This window comes from Aspergillus undulatus, assembly GCF_047715775.1.
Source record: "Aspergillus undulatus strain CBS 261.88 unplaced genomic scaffold BDV17scaffold_23, whole genome shotgun sequence".
In the NCBI taxonomy this organism is placed as follows: domain Eukaryota; kingdom Fungi; phylum Ascomycota; class Eurotiomycetes; order Eurotiales; family Aspergillaceae; genus Aspergillus; species Aspergillus undulatus.
The window spans coordinates 82846-105907 of record NW_027396627.1 but is presented as its reverse complement, the minus strand read 5'-3'; the positions used below and the strand labels follow the sequence as shown (position 1 = coordinate 105907).

The 23062-nt window shown below is 51.6% G+C and overlaps 7 protein-coding genes across 7 annotated transcripts; 3 read left to right on the top strand and 4 right to left on the bottom strand.

Annotated features, from left to right (window-relative positions):
- Positions 1–222: 222 nt before the first annotated feature.
- On the bottom strand, positions 223–7721 carry BDV17DRAFT_281684 (uncharacterized protein; the record flags this gene model as incomplete). Its single annotated transcript, XM_073760067.1, has 10 exons — positions 223–1149; positions 1211–2182; positions 2466–2512; positions 2674–3703; positions 3752–4449; positions 4531–5230; positions 5261–5751; positions 5936–5960; positions 6288–7517; positions 7575–7721. The coding sequence occupies 10 exons, from the start codon at positions 7719–7721 to the stop codon at positions 223–225; spliced, it is 6267 nt and encodes a 2088-aa protein (XP_073615683.1).
- Positions 7722–8665: 944 nt separating this feature from the next.
- BDV17DRAFT_262960 (ankyrin repeat protein) lies at positions 8666–9753 on the bottom strand. The gene has a single exon (XM_073757849.1). The coding sequence runs from the start codon at positions 9232–9234 to the stop codon at positions 8944–8946; it is 291 nt and encodes a 96-aa protein (XP_073615682.1). The 5' UTR covers positions 9235–9753; the 3' UTR covers positions 8666–8943.
- Positions 9754–10118: 365 nt separating this feature from the next.
- BDV17DRAFT_291172 (uncharacterized protein) lies at positions 10119–10583 on the bottom strand (the record flags this gene model as incomplete). Its single annotated transcript, XM_073762073.1, has 3 exons — positions 10119–10138; positions 10205–10325; positions 10374–10583. The coding sequence occupies 3 exons, from the start codon at positions 10581–10583 to the stop codon at positions 10119–10121; spliced, it is 351 nt and encodes a 116-aa protein (XP_073615681.1).
- Positions 10584–11392: 809 nt separating this feature from the next.
- BDV17DRAFT_281683 (uncharacterized protein) lies at positions 11393–13179 on the top strand (the record flags this gene model as incomplete). The annotated part of the gene is made up of 7 exons (XM_073760066.1): positions 11393–11417; positions 11645–11703; positions 11837–12195; positions 12303–12355; positions 12386–12670; positions 12845–13055; positions 13104–13179. 7 exons carry the CDS (start codon positions 11393–11395, stop codon positions 13177–13179), a joined length of 1068 nt encoding a protein of 355 aa, XP_073615680.1.
- Positions 13180–13788: 609 nt separating this feature from the next.
- BDV17DRAFT_291171 (uncharacterized protein) lies at positions 13789–14439 on the top strand (the record flags this gene model as incomplete). The annotated part of the gene is made up of 1 exon (XM_073762072.1): positions 13789–14439. One exon carries the CDS (start codon positions 13789–13791, stop codon positions 14437–14439), a length of 651 nt encoding a protein of 216 aa, XP_073615679.1.
- A 1455-nt stretch (positions 14440–15894) lies between these two features.
- On the top strand, positions 15895–18209 carry BDV17DRAFT_281682 (class II aldolase/adducin N-terminal; the record flags this gene model as incomplete). Its single annotated transcript, XM_073760065.1, has 6 exons — positions 15895–15993; positions 16069–16186; positions 16242–16782; positions 17027–17288; positions 17424–17744; positions 17823–18209. 6 exons carry the CDS (start codon positions 15895–15897, stop codon positions 18207–18209), a joined length of 1728 nt encoding a protein of 575 aa, XP_073615678.1.
- A 2329-nt stretch (positions 18210–20538) lies between these two features.
- Positions 20539–21722, bottom strand: BDV17DRAFT_291169 (ankyrin repeat domain-containing protein; the record flags this gene model as incomplete). The annotated part of the gene is made up of 2 exons (XM_073762071.1): positions 20539–21621; positions 21690–21722. 2 exons carry the CDS (start codon positions 21720–21722, stop codon positions 20539–20541), a joined length of 1116 nt encoding a protein of 371 aa, XP_073615677.1.
- Between the last annotated feature and the right edge of the window lie 1340 nt (positions 21723–23062).

Sequence of the window (23062 nt, the reverse complement as noted above, 5' to 3'; positions counted from 1 at the left end):
TAGTGTTCATAAAGAGTTCATATGGCAGGGTAGAAATGCATAAACTTTATATATCCCATCTATATCAACATAAACAAACATCATCATCATCATCTAGACAGTTCTCGTCGTAATTCATGTCGCGCAAATACAGGACGTCACCATCATATGTTCATACCCATGGCATCCATATCCAATCCGCATTCAAATGCAAGCTCAAACCCACTCAGTACCTAATCTTCCTCACCTCCCATCCTCAAGCTCATCCTCCTCAACCTCCCTAACCATAGCCCGTCCGCGATCAACCCCCCTCCCTTCATAAATCGTCCCCAGCAGCACCCAACCAAGCAACGCCTCGATCGCAAGCGCCCACCAAACCCCACCTACACAATTAAACTCCAACCCAAGCCCCAATCCCCATCCCGTAAGCAGCGGCCCCAGCGTCCGCGCCGCACTAGAGATACTCTGCGCAACACCATGCACCGTCCCAAGGATGCTCGCGTCCGTGACGCAGTTATTTATGAGGATTACCGCAGCGGGCAGCGCAAATGTCCTCGATATTACCTGCAGTCCGACGACGAGCGTAAACGCCGGCCAGACAAGATATGGCACGTTCGGGATAAGGATGAGGAAGGGCATAAGCGCGTACGAGAGCGGGGAAAAGGGAAGAAAAGTGCGGAAACTTGTCAGCGTCCCTAGTTTTCCCTGGATGCGCGGGTACAGGAAGATCTGGAGTGGGAGGCCAATGAACCCGATGATTGCCGTTGCCATGCCAACTCTCGAACTGGGGAGGCCCAGGCCGCCGCCGAAGCGGAAGGGTGGGTGCTGTGTTTCCTGCGGGGCGCGCGGGTTCGGAAGGAAGATGAAAGTCATGCTGTTGAAGGCGCTTGTGTGGAATGCCAGTAGGAATTGCACGAACAGGGTAAGGAGGACGTTGAGCGTCCAGATTTGTCGGAACCCAGGACGCTTGAGGTGTTGGCGGCGTAGGCGTGCGCGGATCGGGCTGGGTAGTGCAGACCTGCTGGTTACGCTCTCGTAGAGCGATGTGCTGTCGTCCGCGTACTCTGATAAAGCTCGGTAATGGTGGTATCGACGCCGGTGGAAGAGTCTCGTTAGGCGCCGGCCGAGTTTGCGGCCCCAGTCGCTCCTATACCGGGCGACCTCGTGCGTCTGTATATATACAATTAGCAAGATGGACATCTCGAATTAGGTGGACCGGGTGTATACGCACCTCATCAAGCCCCAAGAACACCGCACTCCAACTAAGGAAGATAAAAACCGCCGAGATCAAATTCGGCAACGCAAACGGCCACCTCTCCATCCAGTACACGCCCCCCTCACCACCAAAAACACTCCCCGGCCCAAAAAGCCCCGGGTAGTTCCTCCTGGGATCCGCCAACAGCCCACCAAGTATCGGGCCTACAATAACCCCAATGTTGAAACACATCGGAAGCAACAGGAAAGCCCGACTCTGGAACTTCTTCTCCTCGATAATCTCCGATATCATGGTTCGCATCACACCAACATTACTATTCAACGCCCCGCCCAGCGTCCTAAATACCGCTGCCGCCGCAAACGATCTCGAGAACCCGAACCCCAGACATGAGATACATGTTCCCAAAAGCCCAATAAGTAATACCCTCTTCCGCCCCATGAACTCGCTATCAGCAAGGCGGCCCCAAATCACGGCAGTCAGGAATTGCGCGGCTGTAAAACTCCCCTGCAGGATACCCGCCTGCGTCGAGATCGTGCTCTCGGGAAGCGATGGATCGAAGGACCGCAGTTGGTAGAATAGGTATGCCTGCAGGGAAGTCTGCGCGAGGGGTTCTGATAATCGCGCGATTGTGAGGATCGCGAGTTGGCCTTTATTGGGGAGGGAGGACCATGTTACTGGTTTTTCGTCACTTAAATCGTCCTTAGGTGGTGCGAGGAGGTTATCTTCGTCTCCATCTGAGTCGGAGTCGGAGCTGTTGTCGTTGGTGGTGTCGCGTGAGCCGCGCCATCGGTGGTCTTCGATTATCGGTGCGGGTTCGAGGAGGCGGAGGGGTGGGGAGTGGGTTTGATTGTCGTGGATTGCGGTGCGGACGCTCGTGTCGTCGGAGGTATTGTCGTGGACATGGTGAGCATTGCGAGAAGAATGTGGGTTGCGAGAATTTGAGGTGAAGGGATCTACATTGTCTCCGCGGTGAAGAATTGGATCATGCTGCTGACTAGCGCCCATTAAATAGAGGTGTAGTTGCACAGAAAAACCAAATATGCCTGAAAATCAACGCAGAAAGCGAAAGTGAAGAGAAGAGACCGACAGTTGGAGAAATAAAGAACGAAGACGCATCCAGACCGGATATCGGCTTGACTCCATGCAGCGCTAAGCAGAGTGGGGATGTGGATTCTAGGCGTCAACGGCAGGGCAGAATAATGAAGATATGAACTACTACTAATGGAATTAGGTACACCAACAGTGAACAAGCCAACTCAATTGGATAAACCTGATGCTTAATGGTGCTACTTTGGGACAAACTGACGCCGTCGCACGCTCCCCAACATGCGAGATACCAAAACAAATGCAAAATGCGCCTAGACACCCAACGATAACCGCAATTATACCAAACAAGCAATAAACAGTAAAGCTAGCAGCGAGCCATCAATCTAGCATCATCACACAAACAATACGGAATATGGCCTAATTATGCCGACTTCCTCCAGTCATCTCCATCGTGCTCTCAATGCCTTCCCACGGGAGCTCAGAATCCTCCTCGTCGTAATCTGTTGCATCTTTGCGGGAGGACTTGTCAGTCGTGCCCGTCACCTCACCCAGCTTAGGGTTGGCATCAATGCCAATCGATTGAAGCGTGACCTCGATCTCCTGCTTGGTCATCTCTTGCCCGCGCTGTCTCTGGCCTTCAAGGACATCGTAAAGAGCGTAGATCTGATCAGCCTTCATATCAATGTCCTTAAGCAGCTTCTCGATCTTCTCCGTGAGCGTCTTTCTTTGACGCTTGCTGATGGAGGCGTCCAGCTTGTTGTACGCGCCTTGGTATGAGACGAATTGCATTCTCAAATGCGCCAGCTCGTCCTCTAGTGCCTTCAGTACGGTAGCTAGAGCGACAGCTGGCGACTGTGCAGGCCGCAGTGTGGGTTCTTCATTGTAGACAGATGGCTCGGGCATCCGCTCTGAGACTGGAACAGGCTTGGGGATCTTGACGGCATCGCTTGTGTGCTCGCAACCTTCTCCAGGGACGGACTGCTTGCACACGGTGCAGTTCTTCCCACTATGTTGAGTAGCCCGGTCCAGCACTCGCTTGGTCACCTCAGGAAGCTTGTCAAGGTTCTCGGCCAGATCAGCGTGTCGCAGTGTGATGTCGGGCAGGATGAAAGCAGAGGTCATCTCCTCAGCAATCCGGCGGCGTCGTCGCTGAGTTGCAGGAATCGCAGAATGGTCCGAGTGTCGTCTTGGGCGCTCAGCCGCGGGAACTGTAAGCTGACTCTCTCCTTCCGCGGCACTAATCTTCGAGGCGGCAGTGAGGTCGCCCAAAGCGGAAGAAGGTCGAACAGGAGTTTTGCTCTCCTTCATTGATGATTTGCGAGGAGCAGGCTTCAGCGCGCTCTGACGGGAGAAGTTGTCGGTCTCGGTTGCGGTAGGCTCAGGAGCAGGATTTGATGAACGCCGCTTGCGGGCCAATCGCTCCTCTTCAAGCGTCTTTCTCAGCTGTGCAATTTCGCGTTCCTGCATACGTTAGCCAAGGTACACCGTATCAGATATGATAGAACTCACGTCGATGAAGCTCAACAGAGTCAGGTCTTGCTCCGTGGTAGAAGATTTGCGAGTATGTCCGGTTGCTTCAGCAGTCGTGTCGACAGGCTCAGTAAGCGTAACTTCCTCCACCACAACTCTCTTGACGCGCTTTCCCTTGTTCGGCTGGTTCTCTGACACCTTGTTCTGAGCACTAGTCGCCCGAGGGCGAGTAGCCTTCTGCTTCTTCGAAGACGACTCACGCACTCGTGGTAGTTCAATTGAAAAGAGAGCCTCGTCAGCACGTTCCCTCTCCAGGCGAGATATCTCCCTGTCAACCTGGGCCGGGACTCTTGACTTCGAATCCTCCTTGTGGTCACCTCTTGTCTTTGAGCGCCAGCTCTTAGCGGTAGCGTCTTTCGTAGTGCTTCGTCTGGTAACTACCTGGCTGTCCTCTGCACTGCCGTCGCTAGCAGTACTTTGTTCAGACTGAGCAGTTTCCTCCTGACGTGCGCCAGTGGGAAACAGTTGAGCAAAGCGGGCCTTGAAATCCGTCACCTCCTGGCGTAAAGCTTCATTCTCACTCTTCAGATCCTGAGACTCGAGGTACGCCACGCCTAGCTGAGAAACGGCCATATCCCGCTCCTTGTTCAGCTTCTTCAACGCCGCCTCCTGGATATCACTCTTGCGCTCGAGAAGATCAACCTTGTTCTGGAGTGCCAAGTTCGCCGATTCCAGTTCTGAAATGGTTAGCAGAGGCAATTGCATTCGAAAATAAAAAATAAATAAAAATAAAAATAAAAATAAAAATAAACACTTACTCTGATTCTCGTTGACCAACCGGTCCTTCTTGTATTCGTTCTGCTCATTCTCATAACGCTTGCTGTCTCTGTGTCGAGACTTTCCTCCCTTGAGGAAAGAGTTCTCCTGCCGCAGGTCATCCATCCTCTTCTCAGCGTCAGCTTTGGCCCTCTCGAGCTCCGAAACCTTGTCCTGCAGAAGTCGCAACGAAACAAACAAAGCTTTCTCATCTTCCGGGATTGGGATTGCATCAAGAGGCATATGTTCGCGGCTCAGCGAGACATCCGTAGCATCAGCCGGGGGTGAGACGAACCGAGTCGTCCTGGTTCTAGGCTGTCGGGAATACACCGGCGTCCCGTCCTCATAGACACCAGAGACAAGGTCCGAAAGATTGGGCAAATCTGGAAGGAGAAACGACTGCTGAGTGGCGGTATCACCCCCAACATGGGTAGACGAACGCGCCTTTGCGCGGCGAGTCTCCTTCATGTACGCCTCCTGCGACGCCCGCTCAACAGCATCCTGGATCTGTGCGTTCCCAAACCGCGTCGGACGCGACGAACTGGTACTCGCAACGGGTGGCCGCTCATCCTCAATCAGGGACCCATCATAATCATCCCGAACCTTCGCATGGATCTCAGATAGGGTACATCGTTCCTTGCGATTCGACTTTGGCGGATTCGGATCGATGTTCTCCTTGTGCGCAAGACTCGCCTGCCTCAACTGCGCATCTTTTCTCAAATTCTCACTAACGGCGCGCCTGGCCGGATTCCGGATCGCTGATTTCTGAGGCGTCGGCACGTCCAGTCGTACAGCGGGCGACGAAGACCGAACACTATTCTCCATACTCATGTATGAATTCCGCGAATCGTCTAACCGGCGCGGCGGGTTCGGGTTCGTCGGGGCCCGCCCAATCTCAATTGAGAAATCGTCGTCGATGTCAATGTGGTGGTCTTCTTCTTCTTCTTCCTCGGAAGTATGGATCGGTGAGATGTTGGGGAGATATTGTTCGAATGTAGAGGTGTTGAAGACGTAATCTGGTTCTTCTTCTTCGTCGACCTGCGATAATTGCTTTCGGGGCCTGGATGAAGACGCGCCGTTCATCTTGGGGAGTCGTGGGCTCTCGTCGAGTTCTCTGGTTGAGGCAATGGCTTCTTGTTCGGGGTCAAAGTCGGACCCGAAAGACGCGAAGCTGTTGGCTGTGTTTTCGCGCGACATAGTGACGCGACGAAAAAGGATACAGACTCGAGAGGGAAGCGGAAGGTAAGAACAGAACAGTCCTTCGCTTCTGTATTCAACTCTCGAGGGAATAAGATGTATCTACCTCTATTGTTGAGGAGCGTGCAGCAAAGCCAAAAGCGCGTCGGGCGGGATCCGATCAGCATAGCAGAGGGAAGTAAATGGGGAGGCTGGGTTGGGTTTGTTTACCCCGTGCCAAACTAGTCTCACCGCCCTTGCCACCACATGTCGAAACGTGCCAAGCTGCCATCAGTTCACAAGCCATGGATCGAGCTACGTTCAGCAAACGTTACGGTCTCTCCATCATCGAACTAAAATTTATACTTGAAATAATTAACACAGTTGATTATATTTCCAGCTATATCTGATAAATACCCCTCCCACTCAAGATCGCCGCCCAAACGCCTTGCTAGAGACACCACGAATCCAAATATGCACACAGAATGTCATTAATATCTTATAGTCGTTGCAGGTCGTACTCATTACGAGACAGTCATTATTGAACTGCCCTCACGGTGGGAGCCACGGTGGGGGCCGCGACATCGCTTGGAACTCCTGCTCCCGCTGGTGTTTCCCGTGCTGGACTATCCGGCGGTGAATGTGCACTCTCTTGAGGAGTCGAAGCAGTAGCTGCGGCGGGCGTTTGTTCTTCCCTTGCCGTGAATGTTGGCGTGGGAGAGTCGCTGCTCACCGGGCTCACCACGTCAATCTGAATCGTGGGTAGCGGAGTCAGCTCGCGTAACCGAGGCGGGCCATCGGGGTTTGACTGTGTTGTTGGAGGTTCATAGGGAGGTGCGTCTCCCCAATCGAGATTGTCGTAGTCGGGGGGCGGGATATTCCGCGCTCCCATGTCACCATCCTCAGGTTCATGTGAAGGATGTAGCGAATGTGAAGAAGTGGCATGCGAATGTACAAGAGCTAAGCTCTCTCCGTCGGAACCGCCAGCTGCGGAAGAATATGATTCACCACGGGAATGTACGCTGATCAGCCCCGATGAGCGATCAGGACCATCACTGCTCATCGCGGCAGCGTCGTTGAGAAGAGGTCGGGAGTCTGAATCGCGCGAACTAGCTCGAAGCCGAGACCCGTCATGTCGGACATAGCCAACGTCAGCGTAACTGACACTTGATATCCGCCTATCTCGGCCTCGACTCTGAGCTTCCGCTAGTGCTGTCGCCGCTGAGACTGATGTGCCTCCGTTGACAGACTCCCGACTGTTGGCACGTGCTCGACTTTCCACCCGCAGCTGTTCGAGACGAATAATGTCCCCTCGTTCGCGGGCTTCTCGACGCTCGCGACGTCGGGTCTCACGATCGGCAATCTCCTGTCGCCGTTGTAGACGAATTTGGTATAGCGATTCCATCATTTCCTCCCGTCGCTCCTCCTCTTCTTCCGCTGTTTCCGGAAATTCAACTACCATATCCATTCCTCCTCGTTCTCCTTCTCTAGCGATCACTTGCTCGGTAGGTTTCGGAACCGAGGAATAAGCGGGTAGAGTCATGATAGAGCGAATCGAAGTGTCGCGGCGAACTCCGCTGTTGGTAGTTGTTTGCGAGGGTTCTTCAGTGGCTTGAGCGGCTTCCGTTGCAGCAGCTCGGTTCGACGAGCCCGGGACTTGACCGTATGATGCACCAACATTCCATCGCGTCCACCGATCCTTGAGAAACTTTCCTGGTACGTATTTCGGTCGGCAGTTCATGCGTCGGAGGGCGCGAAGGACAAAATAGACGACCACTAAAAATGCCACCACGAATACTACGATGGCAGCAACCTAGCATGGTCAGTGATTATATCCTTCCAGAAATTCTATCGAGCAATGGGAACATACAATAATGACCACATGATTATTCCCACCCCCTGAGTCTCCGTTCGAGTTATCGTTGCTGTCTGATGCATTCCTCGGGCGGTTATTATCTGGCGGAAGGTCCGAACTTTGACGAGGCTCGAGCTGCCTTAGCTGAACCGGAACCAGCATGCTGCGAGTGGGCGAACAAACAGCACGAGAGCCCGATTATTGTTGAGTCCGACGCATTCAGGAGAATAGTCAAGTTGAAGTTATGCGAATAGGAATTATGGAGTGAATGAACCAGGTCCAAGCTTCACTGACCAGACAACAAAGGCAGAGAAAATAAAGCGGACTCGAGCGGAACGAGCACGAGTCGGCGGCTGGTTTGACAGCTGAGTGTCGGTGTGGGTCGGTCTGACGTTGAAAGCGATAATGTGAAACGACGCCGTGTATATTATATAGTATGCCAAAGAGGACAGATGGGTATCTCAAGAGACGACAAAATTAAGGGCTGAATTTCGACCGACTGAATCTCCGGAGTGAAGGCGGGAGGAAGACGAAGAGTGACATCGCGACGAAGGCTCCAACAAAAAAACGCCAAGTGCAGGTGGTACTGGTAATCAAGCCAGGCGTCCAACCTGCATACAGGTTATAATTGGAAAGAGGCCATGATAATCACCAGTAAGCTGAGCCATGGCTGGCTTCTGTTCATTGGCGCTGATCGCACTGCGTGTGGCTGGGCGAGCCTAGATTCAGTGTCCGACGAGACTCCGCCGAATGAAGGACTGCGAAATCGAAGAGATCCATGGCTTCGACAGGAACCAAGTACGGGGTATACAAGGTTCTCAGAGACTCTTGCGCAGCAGTTGTACATAAGTGGGTTTATCCAGTAGTAACAGTTTGAGAGATTGTTTGATGCTTCCCCGGATTCATGATCGCTGCATTGGAAGGTTGCTGGAGCGTACACACGTTACATAATCACCAGCCACCCTCTCCGGAATGCGCCACCACGAGGCGCTGCTTATCGGTATAGAGTATAGGGCTGAGTCCTCTTGCAAGATCGACAGCGTATGTGAAGAGATCCGAATATGGCTACCTTTTTATTCCGCTGATCCCCAAGAACTCGGTGTAATATAAACCCCAATTAGTGGGGTTGCTCTAACCCGGAATCATAGATACAGTTGCATGCCAGTTCTACCATTGAGCTGTTGGCGTCAATCGGGAACTGCAGAGTATTTGACCTGAAAAGAACTGCTCCATGCTTTTCCAACAGCCGGACTTGAGCAATATAGCCGCCGCTTGCTGCGGAGGAAAGCGGCGCTTTCAGAGATTCAGGTGCTTGTAACGTCCAATTGTTCGAATCACTCAGCTGGCTTCGAGCAGTCAATATCGACTTGGCAATTCGTACGTGTCAGTTTCTCGCAGCATCTAGTATCAGGTCATTCCAGAGTTGTTCAGTCAAGTCAATTGGCGCCACGGATACGCCAAGCAATCCTTCCACGAGCCATATTCGATCGGGCGACTCCAGACGACACGAAACTGCCCACCGTAGCGTCGATTCCTTGGTATACTTGTAAAGAATCGGTTTAAAAACATCGCGAAACCTATGGTTGACAAGGAAAAGTGAACTGAGATCCCAGGCACAGCGCAGGAGGTCGGATATGCTATAGAGAAGCTCGGTGGGGAGGTCATTAAGCCACATGATGCTATTGCTGGGTGTTGAAAACGAAAGTAATAAGTATAATATGGATATTAATGTTTCTGAATTCGGTAACAGATACCAGAAGAGTGTTTCGATGCTATGATCATGTCATTTCAGACATTTCGGATGTTGAATGAAGACTTGCATTGGTCGCTCAAGGCCACGAACGCCCAAATCCGATCTCATTTAAGCACTCTCGTTAAAGTCGTACGCATTTCCGAACCCCCGATTCAGGTACCGAGACAAGGCCTCTTTCCTTACTTACCCAGTCCACCGGGACTTCGAGATCGCTTTGCCCTTCGATAGTAAACTTGAGATCCTCCGCGAATTCCAGCCTCATAGGGTTACGGTACCACGACGCGAGACGATCTGCACAAAAGACATACAAATTAGCATATACTTGCCCGCCCATCAACTCCTACCATAACCCATCGAGACGAAGAAGGACCGCGAGGACGACTTATTCATAGCCAGCATAGCCCTGGCCTCCGGCTTCTGATTGCCTATCCCCGCATGCCAGAGTCTCAAGTCCCTCACCAAAAGTGATCCCTTCGGTACGGTAGGCTGAGACGGCGGTCTCAACTTCCGGCGCTCTTCAAGAGCCGAAGCTGTAATCTGCCCACTAGCCCGCTCACCGTGGGCGCCTTCTTGCACATGCAGTCCCGAATCCGTATGCGTACCTAGCCAGACCTCGGTGAACCCGTCGTCGGGCGTCATGGTAATCAGGGGCACGTTAATCACATACGCAAACGGGTACGTATGGTGGGCGAAGTCGGCATCGGCGTGGACGGGCTGAGATTATGGTGGGGTTGTCTCTGTTGGCGGCATCGTGGTGTTGCCGGAGCAGAAGGTCCATTTCGGCTTTGGGCCTAGGGCTGTGCTTGTTATTTGTGTTGCGATGGCTCTATACTATGCATGATTAGCCAGAGCCTCGCAAAGAAATAGAAATATAGGGATGGGCAAGACATACTCATAAAAATCCTCTCATCAAACCACTCCTTCACTGGCGGCGCATCCTGCTGGATATTTCCCGGGTTATAAGTAAACGGACTGTCGCCCTTCTTCGCCTGCAGGAAATAAGCGTCCTTCACCTATCTCTCATTTAGTTTCGAGAGACTCGTTGGGGATGACATTCTCACAACAGCAAGGCCATCATGGTGTAGACTTCGAATAGCAATCTCGAGATTTGCGGCGAGAGTCTCGATGCTTACACTTCTGGCTGTGAGGGAGACGGGATAGCTGGAAAGTTTTCTGATTCCAATTCCAATGCGGGTCACTGTCACTGACTGGCATTTCGGTCGTAGATGCTTGAAGAAGCGGGTTGTTGTTCTCAAGCTGTAGGTATTCATAATGATAAAGTTTCAGTTAAGATTTGTGGTAGATGGGTTATCAGATTCAGGTGAGTGAAATGGCTAGGTCAGAATACGCAAGACGAAAACAGTCTATTTATGTTTGCTAGAGTTTCTACTATACGTAATATTTCTCATATAATTCGCGCAATCTCGCCTTTCGCTTCACCTTTCGCCTTTCCTGCAAGATATAGTGGCCCACGCTACTACGCTACTCCACATGGTCATGGCATGGGGGAGAATTACGGGGGCCGTAGGCTATGGTGGGACGCTAAGCGAGAGCGCTACGGGCATGGTCGAGCCCCGGGACTCCCCGAAGGAAAATGTGTCCGGGGGCCACTCGGGGCGGTCGGGGTCTACCTGTATTATATCTCGCTCTCCAGGTTCCTCCACTTACTCGATTCCGGATGCCTTGGGTATTTGGACCGGTGGAAGTATTCATAAAATCTTTGTCCAGGGTCGTCGGTCGAATTCTATAGAATGCGTCGCGTTCTTGACCCTCAGCTCTTGCCTTGACGTTCAACTATTGTCGCTTCTAGGGGCAAGTACTGCGCATTCAGCATCATTGGAATATGGACCCGGCTCGAGTTGATTATCGAGTCAATTTACCAGGCCTCAAGGGTCGAAGCACTTATTCGTTTAAAAACCCGTTGATGCCGCCTATGTAATCCATGCAGGGCATTGTGGGGACGAAGAACGTGGGGTAAAGGGTTAAACGGTTGGAATTGCAAGTGGCAACGCGAAAGGCGAGCCAAACGCTGGCTAGAGACACTCACTCCTCCACTTCAAACTGCACTTCAACCGCGCAAATGCCGCGACGGTTTGAGCTCAACCGTAAGCGCCCTGATTTTACTGTGGCAGCTCTAACAAATATCTGACCTAGGATGGTGAATTCCGACCATGTTCTTTTGCTCCAGGCTGGGGCATTTGCCTTCTGCCTGCCATTGGAATTCACTAGTAGCTGACTGCCTTGCACAGCCAACCGTGTAGATTGCGCAGAGTCAAGTGCTAGTCTCGATCACGCATTATCTTGCTTCAGTAAAAGGTGACCGTGGTCGAAGGCAATGGAGAACGGCCTATATGCGCGGCCTGTCGAAAGAGCGCCCGGGATTGTCGGTGGGTTGGCGGCGGCGTCGGCGCCTCTACAACAACGCCAACGCCAACCTCAACCGTTGTCAGTTCCCGCCGAGAACCCAATAGTCCTGCAGGCCCCCTTTTAGACCACCTTGGCCTGAACACTGAATACCCCTCAGTCCCAAGTCCCCGAGATCGCCCTCCGGGACCCAAGAATCGCGGGCATATTCCGCCACTATATGACAAAATTAGCGGGCTGGTACGATCTCAACGACAGCAGACGACATTTCGAGGACGTCGACCCCGTCCGAGCTCTACATAACCCGCTTCTTCTAAGTGCTATTCTGGCCTTTGCTGCGGGGCGCTGCCATCGGACCCCACGCGAGACGAAAATATTTACCTTGATATCACTGAGTTTTTATCACTATGACAGTGTTCGGAGATTGATAGAGCTCACTAAGAACGTTGATGAGCTCCCCATTGGGGAGACTGTGGCTGCTTTGTGCTTGTCAAGATCGTATGAAACTATAACACGTGAGTCCCTTTCGTATTAATATCGACGGATGAGCCAGATCGACAAACACTGGCCATCGCCCAAATACTATTAATGAACAGAAAACGTCAGCTCTCAAAGCCATCTACAAGGATCTACTCGCTCCTATCAACCCGCTACATACAACTCACGGCAGATCTGACCAGTGCTGCATTCTAGAACTACATGCGGGAAGATATCACGGTGGCTCTTATCGAACAACGTAGTCTCATGATCGCTCTACCTCAAAATAACCCCTTCGCGCTGCTAGGAGATGGAGATGTCGCAAACGACGCAGACTATGCTAACTCTATTACTTTCATTCTCGGACAGATCATCATCAGATGTTTATCGATCCACTCGCCCGCTCTCGGAATCTCAGAGTGGGAAAGACTGAAATCAGAACTGGAGACCCGGAAAAGCTCACTCCCCTCATCATTCAACCTACCCGAAACCCCGGGATTGCGAGACCAGGGTGGTAGTAGTTTCACGTCCATCTGGGCGTTCCAAGGATGGCATGGTGAGTGTTTGAACCAACCAGCTAGGACTCATTTATCGATTGCATTGTTATATCACCTCTCCACTAGCATCATCGACCCTGGCCTAAGCTAAACCGAACTGAACCGAACTTGACTACCTACTTCTAATCTGATAGTCTCATCCATCCACTACTACCATACAGCAATGTCAATCCTCCAACACGCCGAACCCTCCCCGCCCGACCTAAGCATCGTAGAGCGGATGGCTAACATGAGCTCCCCCCGCGACCAGCTGGACCACCACGCAACGCAAGTATGTGCATTGACGCTGAGCAGCGACTCTGCGCCGGTGTGGGTTGATGCGTTTGGGCCGATTGGTTTTTCTAAGTAGCGCTTATTGCATGTGACCTAGATATCTCGACCATGTTCTGATAGGTACTATCCAGGCGGTCCGTGGCTCCAGAATTCAAGTAAACGAACAGAGATTAAGAAAGAGGTAGAAAGGTGGTGATGGTTGACGGGGTGGCCGGTTTCGAGCATTGTTAAGGCGTTTCCTTGGTCTGGGCCTGACACTGGTGCTGTGCGGAGATCTACCTGATTTGGGGTTTCAATTCACTTCAGGTACGGAGGGGAATGAAGTTCAAGGTATGGATGTATATTTAATCGCCTAGAACATTTCATAGCCTGTGGCTGGGCCTGAACAGTTTTCGATGCTTAGTTGCGCCTCATCCCCTCTAGAATCGACCACGGCCAAACGCCGAGGCAACCATACCATGAGCTGAGGGAAATAAGGCCAGATACCGCAATGAGATGCATCAGCTGAGGCTGAGTCAAAGATTGGCCAACGGCGCAGGAAGCACATGTTAGGCTACCCCGGTTCAGCTGAAGCTTTAACTGTCGTGTCCTTTGCGTACATAGGCGTAGGAGTCATCCTGCCAGAAGAAAGCGTGTTTAGCAAGGTTGCCTGATTCGACGCTGTAGCCTTCCCACCTGCAAAGACCACCTGCAAAAACCAACAAAGCTCATGTTCAAAGCCAGCCAACTCTTTGAATCTCGACGTCTTCTCTTTAATCGATCATCGAGTCTCCTCTCTCCATCCAGTAAGACTGACATCGAAATTATGGCCTCCACCACCACTCCAGCTCCCAGCGAGCCCTCCTCCCCGTTCCAAGACTACCTCAACACCCTGCATGATCCAGCCTCGAACTTGCAAACGACAATCCAAGCAATTCACGATCTTATTCCGCATTTAAAACCTTCCATATCGCCCACGGGCACCCGCCTCGTCAGCTTTTCCAACACCAACACTAACAACTACAGTAAGGTAGACCTATCTGGCACCGCAAAACTAGACACCCTAGGCTCCACCTACCTTTCCAGCGCCCGCCGGTGCACGCGCGAAAGAGCCCCCTTCAAAACCCGCCTACAGCACATCTCCCTCGACGACTCCATGGAGGAACTCTACGGTAAAAGTCAAGACCTCCTACAAGCTGGCTTAAAAGACGGAAGCGTGAAATTTCCGCCGCAAGACCCAAACGAGGTAGAGATGTGCGCTTGCTGTCGCGGGGATCCCGACGCGACTATCCTATCTGGATTCCATTATAACAATGCTCTCTTTTATGAGGAGGAGGAGTATAAGCGCATTTGGGGCGACGAGGAGAACTGTGGGTCTATGTATGGGAGTGATTTGAGTTGGTTTATGGCGAGTAAGAAGCAGGTTGAGAGGATGGCGAAGGTGGCGGAGGGGGAGGGGGTGGGGAGTAAGCTTTAATCCCTTTAGACTGTACCTTGTTTTCAATCGAGTGTTGGTGAATATGGAGAAGTGTTGTTTAACGCGCTTAGCGAAGTATCGAAGCCGATGTTCATGATCACGCCTAGACCTTCACCGTGGAGGATGTTTGCGTAGCTTTGCGGGTCCTCAGGGGGATTTTCTCTTAGTATGCAGGGATAAGCAGGACGGTTTGAGCTAACCAAGCGCATTCACGACAGGAAATACGGCGGCCGCGAGATAATCCTGAAGCATCCTGAGTGTGTCTCCCTATATGGCTGGTTTGAATATCCTTTGCAATGGAGCGAGATTCCTGTAATTAATCTGTTAACAAGCGTAGAAAGCAAAACCAGAAAATCGCCTGAGAAGCCCTACCTCAAGTGACCGCTGCGTCTGCTTCCCCCGACTATTGTCCAGCTTCCGATGCCTGCGCATCGTCTTGCCAGCACCACCTCGATGGCTATCTATTGCCCTGTGTCCTCATATAGCGTCATGTATACCGGCAATTCGAGATGGCGCAAAATAGAAATGAGTTGTTAACCTTCACTCATCATTAGCACTACATCAGCATGTTTTCTAGTATAGAAGGGAAACAATATCCCCGGACATGTGTCCAGTATACGGAATGATCAATTCCATCCACCTTGATATCCGCAGCAAAGGACGCAAGTCGGGCTTCGGTACTGAAGTTTTCCTCTGCGTTTGTGGATAGTTGGGTCTCTGCTGTATTCCGATGGCCACTGACAGGTTCTGCTGGTGGTGGGAATGAGAATGTAGGTCCTCGAGCGCGGGAGTCATAATACTCAGACTAGGAGTCGTTAGATTGGAGGGTGGAATACGAGTTACGGTTATGAACCAGCTTGCGTTTCTTGACTCTTGTATGAAGTCTAATGGCTGAATCTAGGTTCGATGTCAGTGACGAGGCTCAAGAATTTCTGCGTATACCCAGCACAAGACAAATACATCGATAGCAGGACCATATCGGAATCTTTATATTAGTTCATGCACGTATATCAGTACTCCTTAAGGTATCAACTTGCCTTACGGCCATCACATTTGCATTTCCGTCTCTTGCAGATGCCGCAGGCCCGCGTGATGTACTTCTTAGAAGGCGCTGAATACCTGGGGATTTGCGCAGATGCAGGGGCATTTTACAAGGAGATACTAGACATTTCCTGCGCCGCAGAAAGAAGGTATAACGGGGGTTGATAATCAATGGAGGTACACTATACGTATAACCTCGGGTCGGAAAAGCATCGTGCTTTTCCTTGAATTCTTGCGAAGGAAATGGAAAAGATACCAGATTCCTGGAGCGGGGTTTGGGGTTGATCTAATGCTTATATAGAGCCATTGCTCCACAGTGTTTCCAGAATCGCTAATTCCACAATATCCGTTGACCAAACTGACAACAGTGCTGGATACTCTCATACTATAACTAACCGGATATACATCACCAGCATGGCTCCAACAACCATCGACATTCAACCACCGGCTGTCGCACCGACAAAGACGTCAACTACCACAAATACCCGCCTCGAGAACCCCCCTCAAGTCCAAGTCCTAGGCAAGACCAAGAGCGGCAAACAGCTCAAGATCCGCAGGTACCTCAAATTCGACAACCACGAAGACTAGCGTCTCTACCGCAAGCTGCACCTCGCCGCTGCATTCCGCATCTTCGCAGACCGCGGCTTCGACAAGGGCGTCGCAGGGCATATCTCTGTGCGCGATCCAATCTTGACTGACCATTTTTGTGCGTATTCAACCCTGCAAGATAGATGGCCAGCTAACTGACCACTGTACAACAGGGATAAACCCCCTATCCGCACACTTCTCCCTAATCAAAGTCTCCGACCTTGTCCTAGTCGACGAAGACGGCAACGTCGTGGAAGGCGACGAACCCGTCAACCTCCTCGCGTTCGCCATCCACAGCGAAATCCACAAAGCACGACCAGACGTCAACGCAGCGTGCCACGCACACAGCGTCGCAGGGAAAGCATTCAGCTGTTTCGGGCGCGAGCTGGAAATGATCACCCAGGACTCATTGCGCTTCTACAAGAGCCACGCGGTGTACCGCGAGTTCCGGGGCGTGATTCTCGACGGGGAAGAGGGGAGGCGTATTGCTGCTGCGCTGGGGAATGGCAAGGCCGCTATTTTGCAGAATCATGGGCTGTTGACTGTTGGCGGGTGTGTGGATGAGGCGGCGTTTTGGTTTATTAGTTTGGATAAGACTTGTCAGGCGCAGCTTTTGGCTGATGCGGCGGCTGCGGGTGGGTATAGGAAGATTTTTATCAGTGAGGAGGAGGTGGAGTATTCTAGTGGGCAGGTTGGAGGACCGGAGAAGGGATGGTTGGCATTTCAGCCTTATTATGATGAGCAGGTTGCAAAGACGAAGGGGGGGTTTCTGCTGTAGTTACTGTACCTAGGTAGTTGTATAGATCTGGACCTGAAAACCGCCCCACTGTGAACTGTGCATGACGTTCCGACTGCCACTCTGCCCCTCCTCTCTGAACTTCTCATCTTCCTTACTTCTTCTCGTCATCTCATCGCGCTCCCTTCTTACTCTAACTTAGACTACACCCTGATTCTCCAGCCATACTTCTTGGGTAATGGACCGCTCAAACAAACCCGCCGCCATCGGCGTCACCGCAACCCCGCCCCAGCCAACAATTTCCCTCGCCAACAACGTCGTCCAAGCCACCCTCCCCTCCGGCGAGTCCGTCACCGTCAATCTCCACGGCGCAACAGTTACATCGTGGAAGACTGCCTCCGGCAAGGAGCAGCTATGGCTCAGTGAAGCTGCCGTCCTCGATGGCTCGAAGCCGATCCGCGGTGGAATCCCTGTTGTTTTCCCCGTACGTGCCCCGCCCCGCATTCTACCATTTTACGTCCTGTCGTGGCATGCCATCAGGCGATCAGCTGGCATCCACAAAATCGGATTATTTTGCTCTCTATAACAATGGACAGATGCTAATGTAAAGTGCAAATAGGTCTTCGGCCCACCCCCCTCCAACCACGCCACAACCCCCCTTCCACAGCACGGCTTCGCGCGCTCCTCGCTCTGGGAATTCCTCGGCAAGTCCTCCTCCGAGTCCTCCGGCGCCGCCACAGACGACACAGTGAAGCTCGACTTCGGTCTCTCCTCAGGCCTGCTCAGCTCCGACTTCAAGTCAAAATGGCCGTACGAGTTTGGGCTCGTTTACAGCGTGACGCTTTCGCCGGAGGGGCTGGGGACGTCTCTCCAGGTGCGCAACCAGGGGAGCGAGAGCTTTGAGTTTCAGGTGCTTTTGCATACTTATTTTGCTGTTGAGGTTTGTCATTTACACTCTTTTGTTGGGTTGGTCGTGGGGTTGAACTGAGCGTGAGGCTAACGTTGGGTGTTCATGTAGGACATCTCATCTATACGTGTTAAAGGCCTCAACGGAAAAACATACATCGACAAAGTCGCAAACGCCACAGAAAAGACTGAGTCCTCCCCCGCCATCGAATTCACCTCCGAGACAGACCGCGTCTATAAAGACCTTGACCCCTCCGTCCCACTCGTCATCTCGTCGACATCGCCCGAAAAAGACCTGTTTAGCATCACGCGCGAGGGGCTCACCGATGCCGTTGTGTGGAACCCCTGGATTGAAAAGGCAAAGGGGATGGGTGATTTCAGCCCGGACGACGGGTACAAGAATATGGTTTGTGTTGAGGCGGGCGCTGTCGGCGGATGGCAGACTTTGGAGGCGGGAGAGTCGTGGGAGGGGGGTCAGATTATTAAGAGCCGTATTTAGATATTGAAAGACATGATTATTTGTCGAAATGGCCGTGGTCTGCGCATATAGCTAGCCTAGGCCAAGGCGACAAGTAAGTTATGAGTGAAATGAAATGACATGAAATGATTCAAAGTCTTTACGCAACATCTTGACTGAAAGCAAACAGCTCCATGTTAGGACATAAGGGAGGGTCATGAAATGGAGAATGAAATGGAGAATGAAATGACATTTACAGTATATCTTCCGGCAGCACACGCACCAAGGATAGTTAGTTACTCTTAGTTTACTCACTCACACCTCAACAACCATTTTGCGGCGTCTCCCTTGAAGCTTGACTCTTGAGCTTATATACTACTACTACTCTGTATACCTAGAGAAGCAGCTAATTTTGGCGGGTGCAGTAGGAGGGCGGGACCGGGATGGCAGGACGCCTGGTATGGATCGGCGTGCTGAGTGCTGGTCATCGTCTACATCCATCCATGGTGAACTGCTCTGTAAGTAGATGGACTGTATTGAGTGGCATAGTATGCAGCTCGCAAAGCAGCCTTGTTCTTATCCTACACTGCCCCTACAGAGAGAAGCCATTTACGTTAGACGAAGGACGGAGATGATAACCTATTTTCATTCTTTCACCTACGGTACCCCTTCTTCTCGATGGAAAACACAAGCCACTAACTAGAAAATTCTACAGAGTATTCAGCCACCCATCTAACTCCCAAGTCTCAACCTCCAGGCCTACTCACGCCCAGTACTCTCGGCCACGGTTACCGCTTACTTTGGAAGAAAGTGCTATGGAGTATATCGGCGAACCTGCATCCGCAGCTGCCAGCAGCAAACCACGTAATCTGTGCAGCGGAGCCCAGGATGTCCTGCCCAGGCGGGCAGTTACCCTGTACAGAGTAGGTAGATAAAGATCTACCTTGCCGCTACCTAGTACTTACCGTTGAGTTGTTTCGTGACCGTTGCCTGGCTCCACATCAGGCCCTTGCTGCAGGAGCAAGGTACCTACCTGCGTAGATACACTATGCGATGTTCGCAAGCCGAGTACACAAGAGCACTATTCCAGAGTCCAGAAAGATGATGGTGGGCCGATGGCATCATGCTGGTCGATCACTGGGGATCACGGACTTCTCCGGATTGCGATGGTCCTTTGCATGTTACTTCTGGTTGAGTTGGGTTCAGAGCGAGTGCAGCGGCGACCCCAGGCTAGTACCTGGCTTTCGAGGGAAGTGAACTATCGTCCCGAGGAGGAGAACGGCAGCTCTGGCAGATGATGAGCCGACGCGAGACTTAGCTGGACAGTCAAAGCACTTACTTGCTTAGATAAATGCCATGTCATCCATTTGCTTACACTTAATCAATTCCCTCAAGTATCTTAATTAGGTTGACACTTTTCGCGGTGTATGGACTTCAGTGTCCACGACGCTACATTGCTGTAGCTGTAGCTGGATTCATAGTCCAGTAGGTATGAGGATACTGCCATCCTAAGACGTGTCGCCGACGAACTCGATATTGCAGATGATGAAGAACAGTGTGGCGTATCCCAGCGGCTGACGCTCGCTCCTTTCATACGTGGTACTGGCGGCTGAGTATCTTTGTATTCAGAGAACACAAGTAGTGATAATGATATTTGATATGTAGTTCCGTAATGATGGGCATGTAGAAACTGAGGGAGGAGGCTTTCGAGGATGTTGGGAGAATTGATGGTTCTTAAGCGGATGTAGCCCGGCCGGGCCACCTTTGCTCCTTTCCTAGGTACCCAGCAGTATCCATTCCAGGTGTTTCTTTCCAATCGGTCTGGAGGAGAATTGAGTAGCCAACCAGTCCAAAGTGAGGTATATGTTTCCCATAGGATTATATTGACCATGTTATGACCACGCAAGATGAGCTTCTTTGATCTGCGAAATGAGGCCCGTCCTACCGACCTGTGGTTAAACTATACCCAGTACCTTACCTGAGATAACTTAATCAGTACAATGCTTAAGTAGAACTAGGTACGCGTATGCCTGCCTAACTGAGTGTTGAAGGAGGTTCCGGACTAATGAACTACTTTTGATACGACGGGGTACGGCGAACAATCTGTGATTCAACGCTGTGAAATAACATCTATCGTACTTCCTAAGCCACTGAGATGGTTTCTACATTCTGAGCCAGATTTTTTCTTCAGAGAAAATAAATGTCACAACCGACTGCATTGTTGAAGGGTGACCCAGACGAAAGCGATAATTAAAAGAGTGCATGCTGGCGCTGAAAGCGCTCCAAGACTCTTACACCCTTCCATTCTTCACTCTTGCTCGCTTTTGCCTTCATCTTCTCGACTAGGTGCTTTATTTCAGAAGGTGGCAGTTTACCTCCTGTTATTAGAGATTCCAGCATCAATCGCAACCCCCTCTGCATTACCATGGGACATCGCAACTTCCAGGGCCGATAGAGAATCGGGTCTATCGGGTCTAGCCAGCTGAAGAGGATTGGCACCACGAGCTAGGACTGCCTCCAAGGCGCGCGGGTTAGCATGTTGGCCGCTTACGCCCCATATGGCGCCGCAAGGAAGGTAAATGCGTTTGGGAGTGTTCTGGGCATTGATGCTGGCGCCACGACTCAGCAGCATGTCGAGGGTCTCTAGGGCTTCTTCGAAGGGGTGGTCGCTAAATAACCCCGAGAGGATAAACGCCATCTGGGAGCTCGAGGGTGGAATGACGCCCTTGCCTGGAAGAAGCTTGAGCTCTATAATGTCCTTGGCGGCATTGAGGGGAGATTCGATATTGTGCTTTCCATAGTCAATGATGGGGACTTCTTTAAATCCAAGACTGAAGAAGAACTCGAGCATCACGAGCCCCGCCTTTGTTGCGGACGTCAGCAGCTCAAGGAAATCGATATTATTTCGAAGCGCGTCGTACGCGAACCGGCCTTTGATCCTATGTCCTCGATCGAGCAGCATCTGGACGTTTCGGATGACGCCGGACTCCAGGACTGCTTTCATCAAGTTGTGCAGGTGTAACTCCGGGACAAATGTGTCTTTCGGGTCGCCGCCTCGCTCATGGAGAAGCTCAAATAAAGCCTCATGGCCCGCTACCAGACCCAAGGCGGAATAGGCTTGTAGGTATCCGTAAGGGCAGTCTCTTGGGTCGATGCCCGCGTCTAACAGCAGCCTAACAATAGGGACGGACTGGCAGCGCAGAGCCCCAGCGAGTGCTCTCCCACTCGGTATTGCACCATGGTCGAGAAGTAGTTTCACCGGCCCTTGATGTCCGTATCGGCAAGCACATTCAAAGGCCGCCACACCATCCAGACGCGCGTTTGGATTGCAACCTCTCTGAAGCAGGTCATGGACGATAGTGTCCAAGCCACAGGCGGCTGCAGCACACAGCAGTAGATCAGTATCACCGCCAGTCTCTAGTGCTTGGCCTACATCGATATTTTCCAGCAAGACCTTGGAAGCGTCGATTGCGCCGATTCGATGGCTCCGTTCAAAAGCACATCGGAGTGGAACCAACGTACCGTTTGGCAATGTCGGATTGGACTCCGCACCATACTCTAGCAAACAGCGTAATGTCTTAACTCTCGAGTTTTCGACAACAAGGCAGATGACAGGACGGTTGTTGTGTTGAGCGTTTGGTCAGCCCCGCGCTCGAGGCAACACTACACAATGTCCCGAATGACACTGTCCGATTGAGACCACCCGCAAGAAATGGCGCCTAGAAGGAACTCATTCAATGTAATGGGGCTCTCGGGCCCGGAACGGTGTATCCAGTCTATTCTCTCCTTGATCACCTCCGTATGCTTCCAATGGATCCTTTCGCTATGGTCAATGCGACGAGATGGGATTGCTCCAGCTCTAGCAGTAGTCGGACCATGGGCAAATGACTATAGTCCAATGCATACCAGAGCGGTTTATCGAGGGATTGAGGCAGAGTTAGCGACCATTTTGACGAGTTCTGTAGTACCTTTCGAGTTTTTATCAATTCCGTCGCAAATCGTACATCTCCCACGGCCGCAACTATATCCATAAATCTCTTCCATGTGTCCTCATCCAGACAATCGGACGATACAGCTATGGCTAGCATTTTTTGCTGCGTGACTTGGGAACCATTTCTTGCTGCCCACTGAAGAGCCGAAGCCACAGAGTATTGGTATTTGAATGTGTATATGCAGACCCTATTGACAAGACAGAGAGAGTTGACGTCCCAGGTATATTCCAGGTTCTCTGCGACTTGGAGTAGCAGCTCAGCCGGGAGTCGGAGTAGTCCCATTTCAATGAAGGAATATTTCGTTAGCGGGCGGCACTGATCGGGCAAGACCGCTGCCTCGCAAATGATCAAGGCTTCTGTTCCTTCGACGAATGTGTTAAGGATCGCGGTTCAAAAGTGGAAGGCGAAGAGTGAATTGAGTGAGTGGCCTTGGCCGCTAAACATTCCACTTGTTTTGAGCACAATAAACAAAACGAATCTCTGTCAACAGACTGGAGAGGCACCGAGAAAATAGGCCTCTCCGTTAGAACAGTCTGTGGCTCAGGAATAAGAGGAAGGAATAGGCAGTCATTGATTGGTAGGCAGTAGAGTCTCGTGATCGGTCCGTTCCTTGAAACAACCACCATGAGGCATGTCCCGTCTATACAGGCTTTGTAATCATTTACCTACCTACTCATCCCTCCATCCACCCCTATCCCTCCTCCTCCTCCTCCTCCTCCTCCTCCTCCTCCTCCTCGTCGCAGCAACATCCCCCTGCGTAATCCGGCAACAAGCCTGAACAAGCTGAAGCACATTAACATACTGCTCAAAGAGCATGAATGGCGCGGAAGCATAGACAAGAATCCAGGGCCAGAAGCTGTGGATTTTATTTGCACTAAATACATTACCTTACTTATCATATCA

Bases quoted from the DNA above. Each gene is read 5' to 3' on its own strand.
- BDV17DRAFT_262960 (XM_073757849.1), bottom strand. From the start codon at position 9,234: ATGTGGCTTAATGACCTCCCCACCGAGCTTCTCTATAGCATATCCGAC.